Source organism: Oncorhynchus tshawytscha, linkage group LG17 (assembly GCF_018296145.1).
Source record: "Oncorhynchus tshawytscha isolate Ot180627B linkage group LG17, Otsh_v2.0, whole genome shotgun sequence".
In the NCBI taxonomy this organism is placed as follows: domain Eukaryota; kingdom Metazoa; phylum Chordata; class Actinopteri; order Salmoniformes; family Salmonidae; genus Oncorhynchus; species Oncorhynchus tshawytscha.
The window spans coordinates 9,600,299-9,625,551 of record NC_056445.1 but is presented as its reverse complement, the minus strand read 5'-3'; the positions used below and the strand labels follow the sequence as shown (position 1 = coordinate 9,625,551).

At 43.9% G+C, this 25,253-nt stretch overlaps 1 protein-coding gene across 2 annotated transcripts in view; it reads left to right on the top strand.

Annotated features, from left to right (window-relative positions):
* Positions 1-25,253, top strand: part of LOC112216827 (ras association domain-containing protein 3) — a 60,571-nt gene that overhangs the window by 21,561 nt on the left and 13,757 nt on the right. The window contains exon 1 of one of the 2 annotated variants that reach the window (XM_024376927.2): positions 8,314-8,645. The exons of the other annotated variant lie outside the window; for it this stretch is intronic. Coding sequence (XP_024232695.1) covers positions 8,523-8,645 — 123 coding nt within the window. The 5' untranslated portion in view covers positions 8,314-8,522. Of the gene's footprint in view, positions 1-8,313; positions 8,646-25,253 lie in introns of those variants that run through there. 2 annotated transcript variants of the gene reach the window in all.

The following is a 25,253-nucleotide window of genomic DNA, read 5'->3' as shown; positions in this document are numbered from 1 at the left end:
TGTCTGTAGGTAGTGTCTTCCCCCTCATTGTCTATAGGTAGTGTTTGTGCTTCCCCCTCATTGTCTATAGGTATTGTTTGTGCTTCCCCCTCATTGTCTATAGGTAGTGTTTGTGCTTCCCCCTCATTGTCTATAGGTAGTGTTTGTGCTTCCCCCTGTAGGTAGTGTTTGTGCTCATTGTCTATAGGTAGTGTTTGTGCTTCCCCCTCATTGTCTATAGGTAGTGTTTGTGCTTCCCCCTCATTGTCTATAGGTAGTGTTTGTGCTTCCCCCTCATTGTCTATAGGTAGTGTTTGTGCTTCCCCTGTAGGTAGTGTTTGTGCTCATTGTCTATAGGTAGTGTTTGTGCTTCCCCCATTGTCTCCTTGTCTGTAGGTAGTGTTTGTGTTTCCCCCTCCTTGTCTGTAGGTAGTGTTTGTGCTTCCCCCTCCTTGTCTATAGGTAGTGTTTGTGCTTCCCCCTCCTTGTCTGTAGGTAGTGTTTGTGTTTCCCCCCCCTCATTGTCTGTAGGTAGTGTTTGTGTTTCCCCCCCCTCATTGTCTGTAGGTAGTGTTTGTGCTTCCCCCTCCTTGTCTGTAGGTAGTGTTTGTGCTTCCCCCCTCATTGTCTGTATGTAGTGTTTGTGCTTCCCCCTCATTGTCTGTAGGTAGTGTGTGCGCTTCCCACTTAATGTACGGACAGAGTGGGGCCCTGATGATTCTAAGCCCTGTGTCCATCTAAGGGCCAGACAAAGGAGCCACAGTTAGTTACTCTATATGGGACATAGGGTGGGGAGAGAGCAGGTCTATTGTCACTCTTTAAGCGAGTCCTGACCTGCCTATACTATTATACCTGTGAGCAGCAGCAGTTCCTGTGTTGTCTGTGGTTATGAGTCGGATAAACTTGCCCATATACATTTATTCAGGCTATGTTCTGTGTTTCCTCATTTAGGGTGAAGGAGCTGAACTTAGATCTGTGCCTATGGGCTGATCGTAGGGTAGCCTATAGTGTGGTATGAATTGGGTGTGTGTGTTTACGTTCACGATGCTGTCTTGAACTCTGCCCACTGTATCTACCCACATCATCTCGGCCTCCGCCTCTGCTCCACTCCGATAAGCTTCCACTGTAAATGGCACACATTCATCACTGATAAAGGTTCAGGTGAAAGGGGTATAGAAACATGTTCAAAATAAACGTTGAAAGACTTGAGATTCAACTTGATTTGAGAAAACCAGAGAGAGTGTGTGAAGTGAATACTGTTGACCTGGCTCTGTTTTTGGCAACAAAGACTGCAGAATGATGGGCGGCACCTCAACTCCCCAAAGAGTAAAGGTGTTACCCAGTAGAATAGTCCCCTTGATCTCTCCGGGGTCAATGTTGCGTGCCAGGTTCTTTACCGTTTGAAGCGCAAAATGGAGGGTGGTTTGTGTAGCTCAGAAACCAGTTAAATGAGATACAGTAGCCTGCACGTAACTCAGAACTTTTTTGTTGATGTTGTGAAGTTGTGAAAATTGGGTAACTACCAACTAAGGTTGGGTTATATTACAGAAGCATAGTATCCGTATCCAAGCATTCCTATGGTGTTTGCTCATGAGTGAGTGGAGCGTCTTGGCTGTCAGAGTTGTGTGACTTACTGTGCCTCAGAGGAAGAGAGGCAGCAGATATATTACAACATGCACACTCACACACACTCACTCCAGTACACTCAGTGCCTCAGGAGAAACACAGGAGGAGTCAAAGCTGAGTCACTCAGGCTTTACTTGGCTCAGTCAAGTGGGTAGGGACAGGTATCCACTACTATTGTGGTGTAATCTTACCTCATATATGGCCACAGGGGTTTAAAGTTGATCCACAGAGAAGGGGCCAGGATGTAATCCATATACAGTGCATTCAGAAAGAATTCAGACCCCTTTACTTTTTCCACATTTTGTTATGTTACAGCCTTATTCTGAAATTGATTGGGGAAAAAAACTTTCCTCAACAATCTACACACAATACCCCACAACGACAGAGCAAAAACAGTCTTTTTAGAAATGTTTGCACATTTATTAAAACTAAACAACTGAAATATCACATTTACATTAGTATTCAGACCCTTTACTCAGTACTTTGTTGAAGCAACTTTGGCAGCGATTACATTCTCGAGTCTTCTTGGGTATGACGCTACAAGCTTGGCACACCTGTATTTGGGTAGTTTCTCCCGTTCTTTTCTGCATATCCTCTCAAGTTCTGTCAGGTTGGATGGGGAGCATTGCTGCACAGCTATTTTCAGGTCTTTCCAGAGATGTTTGATCGGGTTCAAGTCCGGGCTCTGACTGGACATTCAGAGACTTGTCCCGAAGCCATTCCTGCATTGTCTTGGCTGTGTGCTTAGGGTCGTTGTCCTGTTGGAATGTGAACCTTGGAATGTGAACCAGGTTTTCATCAATGATCTCTCTGTACTTTGTTCTGTTCATCTTTCCCTCGATCCCGACTAGTCTCCCAGCCCCTGCCACTGAAAAACATCCCCAATGCACGATGCTGCCACCACCATGCTTCACCGTAGGGATGGTGCCAGGTTTCCTCCAGGCGTGATGCTTGGCATTCAGGCCAAAGAGTTCAATCTTGGTTTCATCAGACCAGAAAACCTTGTTTCTCATGGTGTGAGAGGCCTCTAAGTGGGCTGTCATTTGCCTTTTACTAAGGAGTGGCTTCCATCTACCCACTCTATCATAAGGGCCTGATTGGTGGAGTGCTCTAGAGATGGTTGTCCTTCCGCAAGGTTATCCCATCTCCACAGAGGAATTCTGGAGCTCTGACAGAGCTCCAATCAGGTTCTTGGTCACCTCCCTGACCAAGGCCCTTCTCCCTTTGCTCTGTTTGCTCTGTTTGGCGGGCGGACAGCTCTAGGAAGAGTCTTGGTGGTTCCATACTTCTTCCATTTAAGAATCATGGAGGACATTGTGTTCTTGGGGACATTCAATGCTGCAGAATTTATTTGGTACCCTTCCCCAGATCTGTGCCTCGACACAATCCTGTCTCAGGGCTCTACAGACAATTCCTTCGACCTCATGGCTTGGTTTTTGCTCTGGAAAAAGAAAAGGAGACGCGCACACTCTAGGAGCTCCGATGCAATAATTTAATAACCTTCTAGGCAACGTTTCCACAGACAAGCTGTCTTCATCAGGGTATTATGACAAACACTGCGAGTCACTAGTTTATATAGTGTCAAAGGACACACGCAGGTGTCTGTAATCATGGTCGGGTGTGGCCTGATATCATTGGTTAATTCTCAGATATAAAAAGAACATACAAAAAACATAAATGAATAGCATCCGATCATAGATACAATTTGGCTACATAGGCATACAAATATTTACAATGAATAGCAAAATCACAATAATCACAAGAATGACTTCAGATCAAAGTCTACGTTGAGACCGAAGGGAGCAAGGGTCTTTAAATGAATGATCCAGGCAGCCTTTCGTTTTAACAATACATTGTCGAGGTCACCCCCTCTCCTGGTTTTTGCTCTGACATGCACTGTCAACTGTGGGATGTTATATAGACAGGTGCATGCCTTTCTAAATCATGTCCAATCAATAGAATTTACCACAGGTGGACCAATCAAGTTGTAGAAACATCTCAAGTATGATCAGTGGAAACAGGATGCACCTGAGCTCAATTTCGGGTCTCATAACAAAGGGTCTGAATACTTTTGTAAATAAGATATTTCAGTTTATTTTATACATCTGCAAAAGTAAAAAATAAACTGTTTTTCGCTTTGTCATTATGGGGTATTGTTTGTAGATTGAGGATTTTTTATTTATTTAATCCATTTTAGATTAAGGTAGTAATGTGAAAAAGGGAAGGGGTCTGAATGCTTTCTGAATGCACTGTAGACAGTATACTGAAAGTAGCTATCCATCACTCTTATAAGTGAGCATTCCTCATCTTTGTTTTATCTCAAGCACATTTGATGTCATTACTCACAGGAATATTTGTTGTACTTCCTGATTAATAAAAGAGGGTGAGTTATTACAACAATGACATCATTCTAGATGATAAAGGTAGGGGAACTCAGACTCCCACACTCACTTGAAAAACCTCCTTAAACATACACCTTTGTAGAGAGTAGGCAGGTAAACCTGAAGTAGAGAGTGTCTGTTTTCTCACAACTCTCTCTCCACATACCAGACTTTGTGGTGGAATTCTCATTTATGGAGTCATTTATGGGACATTCCTTACGCCTCCCCGACCTCACCCATTCACCTCATTGCGCCCTTACCCCTTTCATCTCACCATCTCACCCCCTCTTCACCCACACCTCTTCTTACCCCTTCACCTATAACTAACTAGACCTGCAGCATGTAAACAAGCAGTGCTGAGAACCTTAAGCCCTTGCCTGCAGAGGAATGTGGGTAATGTCTGCCAAGGGCTGTGGCTCTCAGGCAGAGAGACTACAGGCCCAGTGACCGCTCTCTCTCTCTCTCTCTCTGTGGAGACCAGGAAGGGGGGTGGAGTTCATGCCGAGTGTCCATTGTTTTACACGAGTGAGGGGGGTAGAGCTGAGAATGAGTTTCCATGTGTCTGAGACATTCTCTGTGCTGTTTTCACACACTTCCAGTCACCTACAGGAGCCGATCTGTTCCTTCCTAAGTCAGTACAGTACTACAGAAATACAGGCCAAGGATGCCGCAACTAGTGCCCATCACTCCACCTGACCAGAAGCTGTTGGTTAGACAGGGTTCTAGTGGACACTATAGTTTCTCCTTAACATACAGGTGGGCAGTTGGCTCTGAGACTGGACAGTAGAGAGGCCAGCTGTATGAATCTTCCCTGGCCAGGCTGTGGTGTGGTTGGAGGGTTTGGCTGTTCCTGTGATCCTAGGTTACTTGTAGGTTGCCTCTGCACTCTGGGTTTAAATTAGGCCTGTCCCTCCCATAAACCCCCAAGAAGCTACAGTATGTGTTGGGTGTGGTCAGGATAAGGGTTGTACGCCTTATTCACTACAGATGTTACATACGTTTGACCCAGTAGCTGAAGTTGTAACAGCCTTTCTAGTGACTGGGTGGGCTAGTTAGTTGTATGATATTAGTGTGTAAAAGAACAAGCCACGCAGGAGGAGTCATGTAGAAATGTACTCAGAAAAAAGCCTCAGGCAACTAAAATCCTTTTAGAAATGAACTGCATGCGCTTTTCATTGTGGTTGTTAAAGCATTGTAGCTCTGCTCTCTGAGAATTGCAGTAATGGGTTCCATTTGTTGGCTGATGCAAGACAACTTTATCAGACGCTACAAACACCACCACAGAGTTAAAAACATGAATTAAGCCATATTACATATTTATAACCAAATAAACCCAGGAGACAGCTAGCCTCCCCACAGTCAAACACCACCACAGAGTTAAAACATGAATTAAGCCATATTACACATGTATAACCAAATAAACCCAGGAGACAGCTAGCCTCCCCACAGTCAAACACCACCACAGAGTTAAAACATGAATTAAGCCATATTACACATGTATAACCAAATAAACCCAGGAGACAGCTAGCCTCCCCACAGTCAAACACCACCACAGAGTTAAAACATTAATTAAGCCATATTACACATTTATAACCAAATAAACCCAGGAGACAGCTAGCCTCCCCACAGTCAAACACCAAATGTGTTTTCAATGTGTTTATTGATACTTATACAACAGGTTATCTGACACTGCATGAGGTGGTTGTCGTAACAGCAGCATGGGAAGCTGCTGCTGAAATGATTCAATTCCATTCAAATAACTTTATTGACTCGCTGTGATCAGCGCCAGTAGGAGAGAAAGTCAACACACACCAGTGAATGAGAGTCAGTACCAGAGAGTCATTTCTCCCTAGCTAGAACCCAACCCAGCCTCATGGCTAACAGAGGGCCTCCAGATGGAACAAGGCTTTAATTTGTGTGTTTTTGATTCAGCTTTTCCTCGTCCAGGCCAACGTTTACATAACCCAGTCTGTCCTCCGATGGAACAGATAAGGACCCCAGGTCACTATAACCAATTGCTTGACCAGTTTGGATTGAAAGGTGGGAATGCAGTTGAACCGGAGTTTTCGCGTAGAGTTCTCACATCCCATTTCCTGGTTACTGATGATGTCATGTCACCTCTGGCTATGAACACCTTGAACTGTGTGAGAGGGTGGCTCACATAGGCCTATGCAGAGCTTCGAAAGCTTAGAAATTGCTTGTGACATTCGGATTTTATATATAGGTTATATGTGGTTGTGACAGATCGGCAGGTGTTATTTGCATATACACAACACACGCTTAGCCACACACACACACACACCGCCACCACCATCAAGGGCCACAGGAAATGTTAAAAGGTTGGTCCGAGCGAACGCCTGCTGTTCCACCCATTCATCTGGGCGTATGTCAGTCTAAAGTATCTTGATGTCTTTGGTCTGTATTTTAAGTTTAGTTGGTCCTGGAGCTCTGGCAAAGCAGCATGTTGCAGGGAAGGAAAATAAGAAAGCTAGCTTCGCTGTGCTGCATGTTCATTGAGGTAAGTGGGAAGCAGATGTTATGTTGTCTCTTTAGGATGTGTGCATTTATGGATTCATATGGATTATTTGATGATGAGTGACTAAGGAAAGAAAAGTATGAGGAGGCAGGAGGAGAGAAGCAAGCAAGAAAGAAATAACTAACTATGGCTTTCACTTCATTGGAGTGAATGTAATGGATTATCTCTACTTATACTGTTGTATTCAACAAATCAAAGGGGACCACGGAGAAGCCGGTGGAAAGTGTAGGTTGGGAAGAGGCAGAGGAGGTGCGATGATGCGAAAGAGGAAGAAAAAGCCCTGCTAAGATCAGAGCCTTGTCTCCTGTGTATACACCTTCGTTTGAGGAGTACATGCTGCACATACTTCCGTCTCCTGATTACAAACCAAGTAATCTTACTTATAGGTCTTCATGCTCTCTTGGGAACCTTGAGGATCTTGAAATGGAGTCAGTCGGCAGTGGCGAGCACTCAGACGTTGAGCCGGTCCAGGATGTAGTGGGCCTACCTGCGGCAGCAGGTGTGGTAGAGTCTTTGCCCTGAGAATCCTACCAGAAATGATTTTGGACCGTTAGGAGTGAGATTTTTTAGAAAGGATTGAATCCTGCTTTTTGGCCGACCCATATTTTGTGTCGAGCTGGGTAAAGGACAAACTGGGAATGGTTACATCTGTGAAGTTGTCGAGTAGTGGAATTGTTTGGATTTTTTTATGTGTCCGCCTCCCAGAGGAAGTGGGCGCTTTGAGTCACGCGGCTCGGGGTTAAACCCGTGGTATGCTTTGCTCTCCGGAGCAGGGCGCCGCTGAAAGGGGTGTGGGGTAGCGTTGAATGTAGAGGTGGATCAAATGAAAATGAAGAATCCTAGTGTTTGTGACTTCCGCCATTTGGTGAGACATAGTCACGGTGGCAACGGCAAGACTGAAAATACCCTGTCTGTCTTGTTAAGCTTTGATCCTGAGTTTCTATCTGTTAACCTTAGGTTCTTTTTGCTATTCTGTGAGGGCCTATGTTTAGAACCCGCTATGGTGCATTAGGTGCCAAAGATTCGGACATGTTGCAGCAGTGTGTAGAAGGGAGATCCCACTATGTGAGAAATGTGCATGAGGGCATAGTCAGAGGGAGGGTACAGTTGGGATAGAGAAAGCACTGTGTGTCAACTCTGGTGATGCCCATGCAGCTGGGGATACGAAGTACCCTGTGAAACAGAGAGGCTGAGATTACCAGAATTCTAGTGGGGCAGAAAGTTTCTTATGCTGAGGCAGTGAAGAGAGTATTGGATACCCCAAGGTTGAGTCATTTGACAAGGAGCCTCCAATTGAGCAGGCCTGAAGAGAGAGAACCAGAGAGGATGAGTTTGAGTAAGGTTGGATTTCTTCCGGGTATAGCCGTGGTGATCAACTGCACTGATGGAGCAGACACCACGAAATATAGATGTGGTAGTTGCAGTAGAAGAGCAATATTTGGGTGTGAGAGATTTTAGTGCAGAAGATCTACAGGAAGTTTTGAGAGAAGGGGTTCTATCCATCCTGCCAAAGTAGTGGAATGGGGTGGTTGGTTTTGGGGGATAGTGTATAGTTGCATGTTTAGATGGTGACGCAATTTAAGTTTGTCCTATTCCTCTTTCCCTTTTTGGGGGGAGGTGACCAAAATGTGCAATCCGCACTCCGACCTGCGTAAGGCAGCACCACAGCGTCTCGTCTGCCGGAAAACCACACGAAACAGAAGAAGAAAAAAAACCTCAAAGGTGATTGGATAAGGGACTTTCGACGAGTTCTAGTAGGCGTGTCTACCTAGCGGTTGACAGACAGCGGCTCGATAGTTGCTAGAGTGTGAGGACAGCTCAGTAGTTGGTTGAAGGGTGAACGTTGGAAAGTATTCGGGCTTTTTGCGGTTCAAAAAACAAGTTTGAGAAGGTGTAACCCACTTTATTTTCTAGTTGTTGCTTTGCGGCTGTGGTCTGCTATTCGTTTTTCATTCGTTTTTTGATGCTGACAAATTTGAAGATATTAGTTTTCTCCTCAAATGACGTGGACTAGCACCATGAGTAGTGGTTACAGTAGTTTAGAGGAGGACTCCGAAGAGTATTTTTTCACTGCCAGAACATCGTTCTTTAAGAAGCCTTCAGGGAAACCAACCCAGTGCAAGGTAAATTAACTTGAATTTATGCCAACGTCTCACCTGGTATCTACTGTGTTTTGTCGTATGAAGTTCGCAACCTGTTGCTAAACAGCTAACGTTAAGGAGCTACCAGTTTCGCATGCAGTCTGCTCGACAGTATTTTCAATGTAACAAATGGCAGGCAGGCTGGCTAGCCAGTCCATTAGCTACCGTTAGCTATCAATTATTTGCTTATGCTAAATTCATATTGGTTTGCCAGGCTTCATGGTTTAGATTTGAATGGAGCTAATCTGATGGTCGGCAATTATACCCATAATCTGAGTGGCACGTGCAGCTAATATATTTCAGAACCACGTGGAATCATACTTTGATAGGATAGCCACTTAAGGGCCTCTAACACTTCATATTTTAAACTATAGGCAATAATTAAAGTGTATAGTTGCATTTTATACTGTGGAAGAGTTGGTTAATTGGAAACGTACATGCCACAGGAGACCTTTTAGTCCCTGATTGGGTTAAATCCCATGACTTCCCGACCGGGGTATGGAACTCATAAGTAAGGTCAGTTTGTGCTCATCAATACTGGTTTGTCTCAGACTCAAGACTCAACATATAATGTAACAGTTTGTGTCCTGTCACACACACACCTGCATTCACTAGGTATGTGGTGTGTGAGCTTGCAAACTCTTCTCAGCCTGACCTCTCATATTTCCATATGATCTTGACAATCATATTCCATTGCCCGGCTGCAGACAATGTGGCCCATGCAACACACACACTATGCCATGAAGGGACTTGCCCAGTAAGCATATTGCTGTCTGCCCCCACAATGGTGTTATTGTGGGTAAAATGTCAAGCATAGTCTCTCATAGTAGCTCCTCTAGTTAACCCTCCAGCAGCTCAAATCCTGCTGTATAAGGTTCTATTCATCAAGCACGTGTGAATGACTTAATGCATTATTTTAAATGTACTGTACTTCATGGCGACATCAGTTATGCCACTGCTGCTTGTTTCAAATATGATTCATTGGGCTTAGATAACTCAATCCTTTCCCTTCTGACAGCACCACCACCAACATACAACAGTTAGGCTACCAGTTGATGATAAACCGCAGAGGGTCTAGTTAGGCTAGTTCGTTACTTCTCCTGAGTCATTCCATAGCAATGTCTCCCCATGAGCAATGGTTTTTGTGATTTAGATTCTGTTGGCCTTGGCCCATGTTTAATCAAGAGTGCCTGTTCATTGTGGTGTCTTTACAAGTTGAAGCTTCAGCTTCAACATGCCTCTAGTCTTTCTGTTTACCCCTTAGCACCATGGACACTCAGGGGAAATGGAGTCTCAAAATGCTCTGACCCTGCCTAGGCTGCTGGGAAACAGCTGCAATAGACAGACAGCTTCTGAGTGACGGAGCCTCATAACCCTTCTCAGCTAGTCTGTGTCTCCAGAGTAGCTAGCTAATACTGTGGACTACTCAGTAATTCACAGCCTTCTCTCTCTGAATATGGAAGGAGAGGACCCTAGTGGGTCTGCAGTGGAGCCATGTCATAGTTATATTGATGTATAGTACATTAATCATAGTAGTAGGTGTGTTTAGTATAAGAGTTTGTAATATTAGTTATGGTATTGTTTTAGTAGAGCTGGGTTGGAGCCAGTGAATCTGTTGGCTCCAATCTAACATGGCAGCTTCGTAGGAGGAGAGGGCTGCTGTTTGTTTCTCTGCTCCAAAGTCAACAACGGCAGACGCTTTCATAAAATGATCACCATGCATTATCTCCTCGGACAGTCTTCCTGTATAAAACTCAAACTATGGGCTGCCTTGGTCACAGAGGGCTGTTTGTTGGGTTGAGTGAAGGACAAGCGGTCCCCATCTGTGGTTTGTATTTTTGAGTGCTGTACAACAGTAATTCATTTCAGTCTTTCTCCTTGAGTGCACTCTGTTTCCAGATGGAGAGGAAGGGAGAGAAACATCTTAGTATTGGTCTTCCTCAGACATCAGAAACATATGCTCTGTCCCGACCAGAGGATTCCCCAGAATACTAGAAGGATAGGAATCACACCCATGGTTTCCAACTGTTTCTGTGGTAGATATAGAAGCTGCTTTAGCCTCCCTTCCAGTCTCTGTTGGTGGGAAAAGGCCCCTTTTAGTTGAATCTCAGTCCTGTAGGCTATATTCCCGTGAGAGTACAGGAGAGGGGTATTGATGGCAGAGGCAGTGCCCCCACACCAATTCAGGTAGGCTGGGTTTGACTTGTCTATGACATCACCTGACTGCATGGTGTGCAAACCCCATGTCAGGACCTTAATCAACCACACAATCCATTAACACACCCTCCCTCACACGTCTCTCCCCCTCTTCCAACGCCACCCCAGTTTCCTCAGCTATTGTGTTGCAGTTCCGAAAATGTTCTCAGTTTTGTATCCGGTTCTCTTTCTGCTGCCACTTTCAGTCCAAGTTGTGCATCATTACTAGAGCTAGGACTAACTTGACATTTTTAGTATTGTGGCAAGGAAACACAACATGAAAGGGATTTAACTTCATAAGGAAATCAGCCCTAATGTTGGAAATAAGCAGCATTATGTTGTCATTCAGAGTCACGTATTTATTTTCCAAGCTATAGCATGCACTATTTTACATACAGCAGGTTTTTAAAGGACCAAAGAGTTTGGTCTGCTTCGTGTTTTCATTTTTGCTATGGAAATAATATTGCAATATTTGTATCGTCCTGGCCCTAATTATTACAGTATCACATTTACCACAGTTCCTCCATTTTGTCCTGTTTGTCATCTTGCTGTAGGACTTGCATGTTTGTTTACATTTCCTAAGTACGTACAACAAACCTGTTCTCCAGACCCGCTCTTCCTCCTGGGCTGTACTGTGCTAGCGTTCGCTTAGCACTAGCTTTTGGGGAGTGGAAAGGGTCTGAGTGAAAGAGAAGACCTCCAGGAGCCCCAGCCAATCTCTTACTCACAGTAGAACCTTCAGTCTGCTGTGAGTTTACATAACGGCAGCCAGACCTCTCCAGACGCCTGTTCCAGAAGGAGAGCTCTGTCTCTGCTATTCAGAGACGGGGTGTCCATTTCTTTTACTGCATACTGAAATCTCTTTTAGCGTATGTCTGAGCTATAACCCTTCTGACTTGAGACTTCAGATCTGGAGATGAAGACAGTTTGGCAGTGGTACACCCAGTCTAGACAAAATGTATGGTCTGCTCCAGGGAGATCTCCAATAGATATGTGTAATTAACAAGTTGTGTGTGTAACTACTTAATGACCGAGCGCGGAGTGCCTGTGTTTAAACTGACTGGTGCAGTTACTACATTTGTCCCGTCATCAGCCTTTCGTGTCTGTTTCGATATGTTGCGTTGATGATAGGAAAGTGAATAGAATAATTAAGCCTAAGCAGTGGCAGAGGGCTCGGGGCACCACCTTGAGGTACAGACTGTTTGAAGAGGAGTCCCTGAAGCTTTATATTCACAACATAGCTGACCCTCAACACCGTTCAGCTCAACTCAGCTGTGTGTGTGTGTGTGTGTGTGTGTGTGTGTGTGTGTCAATGCGTGCAATGCAGGCCTGTTTCCTTCCTGCTGTGGTGAGTTTTGTTCTGCTGCAGAAAGGAGAGAATGTCAACAGTTTCTCTGTTTTCATACTTCAGCTAAACCGGGCAAGGCCCACACAGCACACTCTACCAATCCAGCCCTCGCAGCTACTGATAAAAATTAAAAGAAAGAAACGACTGATATGGAAACATCCTCCTTAGTTTAGAAATGCAAAACGGGTCCTAAGTCATCTAGCCTACATATCAAACATGAAAAAACACTGCTCTGGAGGTGGGTTTTACTGCAGGGAGTTGGTATGGGTTTAGGCTACTTTATGATCAGTCTTGCTCTCTTATGTTGCTCTAGCATGACCTGCCTGCACGTTACTTAGAGCAGCAGACAGTTATAAAAGGGCTTTAAGTGTTCTGTTCCAGAGGAAACAGCTCTCGCAGTCTAAACATACACACAGAGCAGGCTCCTTGGTAATATGATTACCTTTCGAAGACTGCCTGCGTCATGAAGCAGATGAGGTGTTTAACACTGGACCCGTGTGGGTGTACTTGACTACTCGTGCATGTACAGCCACATCAGTCATGGAACGGAAGCACTCGATGCTAGATCAAACTCCCAAGACCTACTGAACTGTATCACATGGTCATGTCCCATCCTAGCAAGACCACAGAACAGGTGGTCTATAAGACACACACCACTTCACTGTCTGTGAGAATCCCCCTTTTCTCTGGACAACAAACTGTCATTATCCTGAATAATGCCCTGTAATGGAACTACTGAGGCCCAATAGGAGCTGATTCTTACTCATAGGTCCCAGAAGACACCTGGTCTACAGATGGATATTACACACTAGGAAGGGCATCCAGGTGGTCATTTAACTGATGGTTTGGCCACCACCCTCTCATTTCCCCTGACAAGGTTCAGAGGTCAACTGGTATAGATCAGAGGGTTGTGGGTCACTATCCTCGTGGGTCCCTGTCTGCTTATGCTGTTTCTGGGAACAGTTAGAGAAACTGGCTGTGGCTGTAATTACTGTACCACCATCACACACACACTACACATCTGCACACACTATGCACAAGCTCCACACACAGCACTGCACACTATGTGAGAGGAGAGCGAGAAGGGGAGAACATACCAACAGTATAGAATGTATTGGGTCTAGTATCTACTAGCTACATTTTAAATGTATGCAGTGTATCAGCTGAACATTCATGCCACTTGTAGGTCCATGGAAGAGGGAGTGTAACATGACGTCTTGACGAGATGAGGTCAAGGTATTAGATTGGCCTTCACATAGCCCTGACCTCAATCCTATTGAACATTTGTGGGCAGAACTGAAAAAGCATGTGTGAGCAAGGAGGACTACAAACCTGACTCAGTTACACCAGCTCTGTCAGGAGGAATGGGCCAAAATTCACCCAACTTATTGTGGGAAGCTTGTGGAAGGCTACCCAAAACGTTTGACCCAAGTTTTAAAAAAAATTAAAGGCAATGCTACCAAATACTATTTGAGTGCATGTAAACTTCTGACTTACTGGGAATGTGATGAAAGAAATAAAAGCTGAAATGAATGTCAGGAATTGTCAAACTGAGTTTAAATGTATTTGGCAAAGGTGTATGTAAACTTCTGACTTCAAATGTACATGTAGGTAGGGGTAAAGTGACAGATAATAAAGAGTGAGTAGCATCAGTAAAATATATATATATATATATATATATTATTTATTTATATATTATATATTATAAGTGGGGGGGTCAATGCAAATAGTTCAGGTAGCCATTTGATTAATTGTTCAGCAGTCCTATGGCTTTGGGGTAGAAGCTGTTAAGGAGCCTTTTGAGTCTAGACTTGGTGCTCCGCTACCGATTGCCATCCGTGGGCTGTCCACACTACCCTCTGTAGCGCCTTATGGTCAGATGCCAAGCAATTGCCATACCAAGTTGTGATGCAACCGTTCAGGATGCTCTCGATAGCTCAGCTGTTGAACTTTGAGGATCAGGGGACCCATGCCAAATCTTTTGTCTCCTGAGGGGGAATTGGCGTTGTCGTGCCCTCTTCATGACTGTCTTGGTGTGTTTGGACTGTGATAGTTTGTGGAAACCAAGGAACTTTAAGCTCTACACCCGCTCCCTTATAGCCCCGTCAATGTGAACGAGGGCGTGTTCAGCCCTCTTCCTGTAGTCCACAATCATCTCCTTTGTCTTGCTCACATTGAGGGAGAGGTTGTTGTCCTGGCACCACACGGCCAGGTCTCTGACCTCAGCCTATAGGGAGGTCTCATCGTTGACTGTGATCAGGCCTACCACTTGTTGTCAGCAAACTTTAATGATGGTGTTGGAGTTGTGCGTGGCCTCAGTCGTGGGTGAGCCGGGAGTACAGGAGCGGACTAAGTACACACCCCTGAGGGGCTCTCGTGTTGAGGATCAGCATGGCGGATGTGTTATACCTACCCTTACCACCTGGGGGCGGCCTGTCAGGAAGTCAGGATCCAGTTGCAGAGGGAGGTGTTTAATCCCAGGGTCCTTAATTTAGTGATAATCTTTGTGGGCACTGGTGTTGAACACTGAGCGGTAGTCAATGAACACCATTCTCATGTAGGTGTTCCTTTTGTCCAGGTGTGGAGTGCAATTAAGATTGCGTCAGCTGTTGCTCTTTTGGGGCGGTATGCGAATTGGAGTTGGTCTTGGGTTTCAGGGATGATGGTGTTGTGAGGCATAACCAGCCTTTCAAAGCACTTCATGGCTACAGTGCTATGGGTCAGTAGTCATATAGGCAGGTTACCTTGGTGTTCTTGGGCACAGGGATTAATTATGCCTTTGAATGGCGATTGTGACATTGAAAAACAGATCAAGGTGCAATAACTGGAGTCTTTATTGAGCCTTATTATCCCTCTCTGAGCCTTAGTCACAGCCCCGCTATGGCTGGTTGCTACAGTCATTGCACTGTATAGCTATAGCTGCTGGTCTCCGCCCTGGCTAGTACTGCAGCTGTGTCTGTGTGATTAGTGAGAATGCTTTGTCTACGACTCCTGTCGGAACAGTCCTCCATCAGCCACACCATTCATCTTGCACTCCATTCATCTCACACTCCATTATGCATTGTATCACACATGCCAGAGATAGGCCTGTTCAGGTTTCTATTGGAGCTGAGAAGGGAATGAGCCTTGGTCTGTCGACCTCTGTCATGTCCATGTGGTATGGGTTTATTCATGGTAGGAAAAGCACCCACACACCCCCGTCCCATTCCCACAGAGTGTGGACAGTTTGCTAAATGTGACTTGTAACCCTATAGGGCCTCTGTGCTGTGTTTCTGCACCTGGTTATTGCCTGACTGAGTGGTCTTAGTGTGCGTTTACTGAGATACACAACCATGCTATCACATGTTCTTACTTCTATTTTGAATGGATTTAATTGAGCACTTGTTCAGTTTGACATGCTCAGGGTAAAGAGAATACTGTCTGGTTCTCAGAACAGGACTGTTGTATGCTACTGGAAGTTATATATCTAATCACACGTGTGTCTGTATTCATATGTATATGTAACAGACAGACCGGTTGACGTAATGATTGTCACAGGAGAGTAGACTATAGTTAGTTAATGATGAACGACTGCTGGTTAGCTAGCCGCCTTTAGGCAAATATTAACAGACCTTCAGTTTCACTGAGAGGCTTGTCAATGTCTCAACTCTCCATACTCCAGGTTGAAAGCCTTTCATCAACGTTGATTTTAAAGTAGTGCTGTTTTGATCGTCAGAGTTGAGTCTACAGTAGTAGAGTATTTACAACTTTTGACTGCCTTGTAACAGTTAGTACAGTAGTTTGCCCGCAGGTTCAGGGTTTGATCTGACAGTCTGTACCATGCAGCCAAGGACCTTAAATTAATTTTCTGCTGCAGTTTCCCTGCAACCATGCTGACTGAGTGGGCTAGCCTTGTGCTGTTGCGCTTGTTATGCTCTGCAGTGTGGTTCCTGTCTGTCTTTGCTAAGTGAGGGTTACAGACATGATAGTTGGTCAATGCTACTCCCCATAGACTAGCTCTACAGGCTAGCTCCCTACCGATTCATACTTCTGTGGCAGTTTTCATGATGCGTGCTGTTGGAGTGTTAGTCAGACAAGTCTACTTCCTCCCAGAGTGAACCACATAGTATCACATCTGCTCAGTCATCCCCATATTCCACATACTGTGTGTGTTCTATTGTGTTCCTGTCTCTTGCCACATACACACCTGTTTTTATCCTCAATGTGTTGGTCTATAGGAATGTTTTCCATGGTACTGTAATCCGATCTGTCTGAAGCCAGGCCTGTTTTTATGTCTGAGATGGAGATCCACTCTAGAGAGAGAAGTGAATCAGAAAGACCGAAACAGTGCTGGGCCTAGTGCTATTTGTTACACTGCATTCCCTATGTGTCTCCTATCGCTCAATGCCATGTCAAATCAAACTTTATTTGTCACGTCTTACCGTGAAATGCGTACCAAGCCCTTAACCAACAGTGCCGTTCAAGAAGAGTTAAGAAAATATTTACCAAATTAACTCAAGTAAGAAGTAACACAACAATAACGAGGCTATTTTCAGGGGCTACCGGTACAGAGACAGTGTGGGGGTACAGGTTGGTTAGTTAATTTGTATATGTTAGGTAGGGGTGAAGTGACTATGCATAGATAATAAACAGCGAGTATCAGCAGTGTACCAAACAAATGGGGGGGGAAGAGAGATATGAGTGCATCAATGTAAATAGTCCGGTGGCCACTTGATTAATTGTTCAGCAGTCTTATGGCCTGGGGTAGGAGCTGTTAAGGAGCCTTTTGGTCCTTGACTTGGCGCTCCGGCACCGCTTGCCGTGCAGTAGCAGAGAACAGTCTAACTTGGGTGACTGGAGTCTCTGTCAATTTTATCGTCTTTCCTCTGACACGCCTATTATATAGGTCCTGGATGGCAGGAAGCTTAGCCCCAATGACGTACTGGGCCGTACATACTACCCTCTGTAATGCCTTACGGTCAGATGCCGAGCAGTTGCCTACCTGGCAGTGATGGACCCGGTCAGGATGTTCTCTGGTGCAGCTATAGGTCTTTGAGGATCAGTGGACCCATGCCAAATCTTTTCAGTCTCCTTAGGGAGAAAAGGTTTTGTTGAGCCCTTTTCACATCTGTCTTGGTGTGTTTTGACCATGTTAGTTTGTTGATGTGGACACCAAGGAACTTTGAAACTCTCGACCTGCTCCACTACAGCCCCGTCGATGTTAATGGGGCCTGTTCGGCCTGGCCTTTCCCTGTAGTCCACGATCAGCTCCTTTCTTGCTCACATTGAGGGAGAGGTTGTTGTCCTGGCACCACACTGCCTAGGCTACATACTATCGCGAATGTGTGTGGACTTCTCCCCCTGCGGGCCTCTCACATTTGGCTGACAACATGCTGACCCAGCACAGTGGTTTGAGGCATGATGAGTCTTCCCCAGGCAGTTAATGTGAACTTTCAATCATCCCTGTCTCCCTAGGTAACATGTCTGCAGTGCAGGGTCCAGGTTTCCAGAGCCAGCTAATTACACTCAACAGTGGAAGTATGGGTTATTGTTGGCCTGGGTTCTCAAAGGACTGGACTACGGTTCTGTTCTGGGAGGTGTCTTTCAGTACTGTGAAATGTTCTATTGCCTCACACACTAAAATAGCTACTGATGAACAGGGAAGTCTGCCTTTCATCATGTCACATTTCACCACCCCATGCTTAGTCCCCATTGTTGAAATGCACACACAGTGTTGGGTAACCAGCTTTTCAGATGGAAGTGATTGGGGAGGATGGGGTGTGGTAAAAGGCTGAGTAGGTGTGAGGAAGTAGAACAGTCTTGTTATTGGACTACAGCAATGTATTTATTATAGGCCTAGGCTACATGCTGCAGTAATGAGTCCTGTCTGCACCAGTCAGTCGTACTCCGCACACTGATATTAAGCTTATATTTCACGAGTCTTAGAAAAACTAACTATGCTGGAACATCCTGGCAAGAAGCCACTTGGTGTTGAGGGGTGAGGAGTTGAGTTATCAGCACTGTTTTGTGTGGTGAAGCTATACAGCTGTATTGGAGGACTGTACTTGGGCTGACCCCATTTGGCCAATTAGCTTTTGGTCGATTTAAGAGATATATTTTTAGTCGAGCAGTTACAATAAATAAATAAAAATTTAACCTATTTCTGGAACTGAAGCCTGTCGGTGGACTAATCCATTGCAGAGGCTGCGCCGATGGCTCTCCAGTAGTACATTTACAGTTAATTCCCATAATTTCGAATCTACAATGTTTGTTTGGTTACTGTAATTTCTGTTAATGGATTCAAAATATTATTAGACTTTTACAGTTGTCATTGTCGCAAACAACATGTCAATGAGCGCACAACCTACACTTGTGAGAAACACGTTTTGGTGTGTTTCATTCTGTTTACGAGTTAATATATTCTTTGTTTTTGGAGTGCTCCTGTCAATGTTGAGTAAGGACACACATCTGATTACGCATAGAATAAGTCCTCAGCTACCTGGCAAATGTAGGCTTATAAATGTGCTTGTTTGGGGATCTGATCGTATTTCTGTCTTAACTCACCACCACTAATGAGCTGTGGCGCTTCTGGCATTTTTTTCTTCACCTCTAACAGCAAGTAAACAGTCTGTTTTTACATCCATTGAGAATTGTTCCTCAATGTAGCCTTTTTTAAAAATCTTTCCAGCTCTCTCCCTTTTTAGATTACCACTCAGCATGAAAAAAATAAAATGCATCTGATCCGGTGTAAAGCAATAAAATAGGCCTACATCTGTGTCTGTCCGGAGCTCACTGGTGTGGGATAACTCTGAGGGCCCAGAATATTTTATACAATGCCGAAAGTTTGTTAGCATAAGCTTCCTGCTGGACCAAGTTGATAGCCAATATGATTTTTTTTATCAGGATATTTTCTTCCTGCAGGCTGCAATATTTTTATTTATTGGCTTTATGTAGGTTATTTTCACAATGGCAGTAGAAGTTACTTTCATATTCATAATTTTAATTTAGAAACATACTTTTATAAAATGACTCTAGATAGTGATTTTATTCATTGTGTATATATATATGGAAAAATACATTAAAACATTTATATATAATCTTGGTTGACTGAGAGTTGTCCTGTTCTTTCGAGCAAATGATTGGTCAATGTTTTGAATGTATTTTTCCATACATAGACAGAATAAAATCACTCTGAATATTTGAATAAAACCACTACATATGTACTGAGCTTGTCTGATGCTTTAAGCACAGTTTGATTAAATAATTAAGACACACAAATGACTTGAGCCCAATGGTCATGGTGTTTTTTTTTTTTTAAATGACGACAGTGTTGTCTCGCGCGCCTCCCTACTGCAGTGAAAAGGTACCACAGCACAGCAAGTGTTTATTGCGCTGTCTGTGCTGAAGCTACAAAATTATTTCATCCATTTAGTTTCTTGTTTCTGCCTGAAGTTCTCTTACTGAAATCCCTCATTTGTTTAGGTAAAACATACCCTAATTCCATTAACCCTGGCTCTTTATGTGAAACGTGTAAGAATTGCATGCATGTGATCAACAGGCTATAGGTCAGGCCCTATCATAATCCCATACATTTCTTATATCAAACTCCAACGAACATGTAATGTTGACAGCAAAATGGATGTGTAGGAGGTGAAAAATAAACTCAAAGGATAAATGTTTACTGGTTGTTCAGGAGTGAAAGGGGAAGTTGGATCAGTAGACATTTGACTTAGTTGTGGAAATGTTGTTTGGCACACAATACTCAGACAATTGCTGTTAGATTACAAGCTCCCTGTGTGATGACATGAACAAATGAAAGATTGATTGATAGACACAGTAGCCTATTGGCATAGGCCTAAATAAGTTACGGTATTAAGACTAAACAGGACGTGCTCTTAGGCTTACAGCTCGATGGTGGTTATACAAGGATACTATACAAAGCCTACCATTGATGATAACATTACTTATTATGATGATCATAATAATAATTGGAATAATGACAAGGAACTCAAGAAAAAGAAGGGCGTAGGAGCGAGCGCTGCCTGCATATTATGTGACAAACAGGTGCTGTCAAGTTACAATATTTTTCTGCCTGTTTGGAACAGTGTAAACAACACTAAATAATACATTCCAAGTAATACCAGTCTCTTCTAATGAAATAAACTGTATAGCAAAGATGTAAAATTACTTTATCCAACATTTTGCCCTTAGATGAGGCTTGGTGCTCCCAGAATCCGTAGGATATGAAACAAACAGGCAACAGAAGCAAAATCAGTCTTATTTCTGTAGATATACAGATTTGGAGTCACACTCAAAATTAAAGTGGAAAACCACACTACAGGCTGATCCAACTTTGATGTAATGTCCTTAAAACAAGTCAAAATGAGGCTCAATAGTGTGTGTGGCCTCCCTACAACGCCTGGGCATGCTCCTGATGACAGTCTGGTGCAACGTGGCGTTGGTGGATGGAGCGAGACATAATGTGCTCAATTGGATTCAGCTCTGAGGAACGGGCGGGCCAGTCCATAGCATCAATGCTTTCCTCTTGCAGGAAATGCTGACACACTCCAGCCACATGAGGTCTAGCATTGTCTTGCGTTAGGAGGAACCCAGGGCCCAAACGCACCGTACCTAATGGCATTCAGGTTACCTCTGGCGAGCACATGGAGGGCTGTGCGGTCCCCCAAACAAATGCCACCCCACACCATGACTGACCCACCGCCAAACCTGTCATGCTGGAGGATGTTGCAGGCAGCAGAACGTTCTTCACGGCGTCTCCAGACTGTCACGTCTGTCACGTGCTCAGTGTGAACCTGCTTTCATCTGTGAAGAAAGAGCACAGGGCGCCAGTGGCGAATTTGCCAATCTTGGTGTTCTCTGGCAAATGCCAAACGTCCTCCACGGTGTTGGGCTGTAAGCACAACCCCCACTTGCGGACGTCGGGCCCTCATACCACCCTCATGGAGCCTGTTTCTGACCGTTTGAGCAGACACATGCACATTTGTGGCCTGCTGGAGGTCATTTTGCAGGGCTCTGGCAGTGCTCCTCCTGCTCCTCCTTGCACAAAGGCGGAGGTAGCGGTCCTGCTGCTGGGTTGTTGCCCTCCTACGGCCTCCACGTCTCCTGATGTACTGGCCTGTCTCCTGGTAGCGCCTCCATGCTCTGGACACTACGCTGACAGACACAGCAAACCTTCTTGCCACAGCTCACGTTGATGTGCCATCCTGGATGAGCTGCAATACCTGAGCCACTTGTGTGGGTTGTAGACTCCGTCTCATGCTACCATTAGAGTGAAAGCACAGCCAGCATTCAAAAGTGACAATATCAGCCAGGAAGCATAGGAACTGAGAAGTGGTCTGTGGTCACCACCTGCAGAACCACTCCTTTTATTGGGGGTGTCTTGCTAAATGCCTATAATTTCCACCTGTTGTCTATTCCATTTGCACAACTGCATGTGACATTTATTGTCAATCGGTGTTGCTTCCTAAGTGGACAGTGATTTCACAGAAGTGTGATTGACTTGGAGTTACATTGTGTTGTTTAAGTGTTCCCTTTATTTTTTGAGCAGTGTGTGTGTACATGTATGTGTGTATTTATTTACATATATATTTTTAAAAATCTACTTTAAAAAAAAATATATATTTTTTAAAAATCGGTATCAGCCTTTTTTGGTCCTCCAAAAATCATAATCGTTCGACCTCTAATTTTTACATTGTAGAATAGCGAAGACAAATATTCCCAGTTAAGAAGTTTTAGGTTACAGTTATTATAGGAATTATGACCCGTCGACTATTTCTCTCAATACCATTTTGTATTTTATATTCAGTTGAAGTCAGAAGTTTACATGCACCTTAGCCAAATACATTTAAACAGTTTTTTCACAATTCCTGACATTTAATCCTAGTAAAAAAATCCCTGTCTTCAGTCAGTTAGGATCACAGTTAGGATCACATATTTTAATTACGGGTTTGGGTACCCATTTGGGAACGATCCCTTCCGACGTTAACTGGGACGTGGCGCATGGAACGCAAAAATATTCTTAGAAATATTTAACCTCCACACATTAACAAGTCCAATAGCTCAAATGAAAGAAACACCTTGTTCATCTAGCCAGCAAGTCAGATTTCTAAAATGTTTTATGGCGAAAACATAGCACATATTTATGTCAAACCACCACCAAAGACACAGCTAATTTGAATTAGCCACGTTGAACAAAATATGCAATCAACAACTGCAGGATTAAAAGAAAAATAATTCACTAACCTTTTGAAAATCTTCATCAGATGACAGTAATAGGACATGTTACACAGTGCATTTGTTTTTTTCAATAATATGCAATTTATATCCATAAATCTCTGTTTACAATGACGCCATGTTCAAAAAATGCTACTCAAATGTCCGGAGAAATGATGATATCTGCCGGAGCTAACGTCAGATAACAAGCAATACACATCATAAACTTTGACTAAATATACATGTTCTACATATAGTTAGAAAGATACACTTCTTAATGCAACCGCTGTGTTACATTTATTTTTAACGTTACAGAATTCGTTCACTAGGCTATAATATGACACGGCGTTCACAAATGCTCTCCATCCAACCTCACTGAGCTCGAGCTGTTTTGCAAGGAGGAATGGGAAAAAATGTCAGTCTCTCGATGTGCAAAACTGATAGAGACATACCCCAAGCGACTTACAGCTGTATGGCCCATTCCTCCTGGTGTAACTGAGTCGCAGCAAAAGGTGGCGCTACAAAGTATTAACTTAAGGGGGCTGAATAATTTTGCACGCCCAATTTTTCAGTTTTTGATTTGTTAAAAAAGTTTGAAATATCCAATAAATGTCGTTCCACTTCATGATTGTGTCCCACTTGTTGTTGATTCTTCACAAAAAAATACAGTTTTATATCTTTATGTTTGAAGCCTGAAATGTGGCAAAAGGTCGCAAAGTTCAAGGGGGCCGAATACTTTCGCAAGGCACTATCTTCCCATCAAAATCCAGATATGGAACTCACACTTTTTTCTTAGCCCCCCTTCACAACCCAGACCCCTCTCTCTCATATGTTTCAGACTTGGTGTGGAGCAGTAGACTATTGCAGTAGACTACACATGGAGCACAGACTTGGAGAAAAAGGCACATCCCAACTCCCCAAGATTCAGATTTTCCAATCTCCAGTGTTTTCATACCTCCGCTAGATAGAGATCTCCACAGACCCCCTATCAGCAGTGTGTGCGTTCCAGGCCAGGGGCCTGTGGGGAGAGTCAGCAGTTCTACCGGGGTGGTTTCCATTCCTCTTTTTCTTTGTTCAGCCCAGAGTTTGTCCAGCTTAGTGTTTTTGTTTTGTGTGTTCAGCAGAGGGTTTCTTTCTTGACCTCCTTACTCATCCTCAGTAAAGCCACTTTCAGTTATGCGTGTCCATTGACACCACAGGAGGCAGAATGGACTCTGAGCCCACTGAGCAGGAATTCACCTCTATTCTGTCCAGTGGGACACTAAGGGATGGATCACTCCTGCTGCAGTCAATGGAGTGGTTTAGTCTTTCCCACGTTATTCTGTGTGTTTGTGCATGCAGTACTGGGTCAGACTCAGGTCAGTAAATAGCAGCTGGAATCCCTCTAGGTCAAAATGAGTACTGTGCAGTTTGTAGTGTGGTGTCAGGGAATTGGCTGTGGTATAGTGGTAGTATAGAATCTCCAAGTGGGTTTTCACTGGATGCGGTGTATTCAGTGCTTGGTTTATGTCTACAGAACCTGCATTAGTTGAGGAATGTCCACGTCTGTTATGCAGAGGAAAGGTGTGGCTGCTGTGGATTTCCCCTCTAAGCTGAAGAGGAAGTCCCACACAGAGGGGCGGATAGTTGCTTCATCACTATAGCACTGAGTGAGACTGGTCATGGATTCACAAACTACCATAACACATGGTCGAACTGCTCTTCCCTGAATCTTTATCTAGAACAATATCCATGCCCACACATCCAGATGCAGGTTGTCAGGGTGTTTAGTCTATTTCCAGCTTTTTTTTAAGCTTGTTTTATTTTCTGCTTGAGAAGCATGGCTGTCTGGCTCTGTAAATGGATAACATCAGTTGTGTGTAATCTATATTAGTCAGGCGAGGAACCGGTTTGACTGACTGACCGACTGAAGCAAAGCACAGCCTATTCTCTCTCCTTTGAACACACCAAACACATTACATTACACCTCACACTAGAGGTCGACCGATTAATCAGCTTGGCAGATTTCAAGTTTTCATAACCATCAGTAATTGGCATTTTTGGACGCCGATTACATTGCACTCCACGAGGAGACTGCGTGGCAGGCTGACCACCTGTTATGTGAGTGCAGCAAAGATCGAAGGTAAATTGCTTCCTAGCATTACACTTATGTTAAGATTGTTTATAAGATAACTTGTGACTCCCAAACCCGCATGCGGGAGCGTAATCATCGCCTGAAACTAATTAGGATAACGAAACGGACATAAATATTCATGAAAAACACAAATGAAATATATTGAAACACAGCTGGGCCTTTTGTTAATCACCCTGTCATCTCAGATTTTCAAAATATGCTTTACAGCCAAAGCTGGACAAGCATTTGTGTAAGTTTATCGATAGCCTAGCATAGCATTATGCCCTGCTAGCAGCAGGCAACCTTGTCACAAATCAGAAAAGCAATCAAATTAAATCGTTTACCTTTGAACTTCGGATGTTTTCACTCATGAGACTCCCAGGTAGATAGCCAGAGTAAATTTTTCCCAGAAGATTATTTTTGTAGGCGAAATAGCTCCGTTTGTTCTTCCCGTTTGGCTGAGAAATCGCCCGGAAATTGCGGTCACGACAACGCCAAAAACTATTCCAAATTAGCTCCATAATATCGACAGAAACATGGCAAACATTGTTTAGAATCAATCCTCAAGGTGTTTTTTCTCATATCTATTCGATAATGTAATTCGTTTTTCAGTAGGACCGATTGGATTAATGGCTACCTCTGTATTTTACACGAGAGTCACCCTGGGAGCCATCGTGACCACTTACGCAATGTAGCCGCCTACGGCTATTCAACATAAATG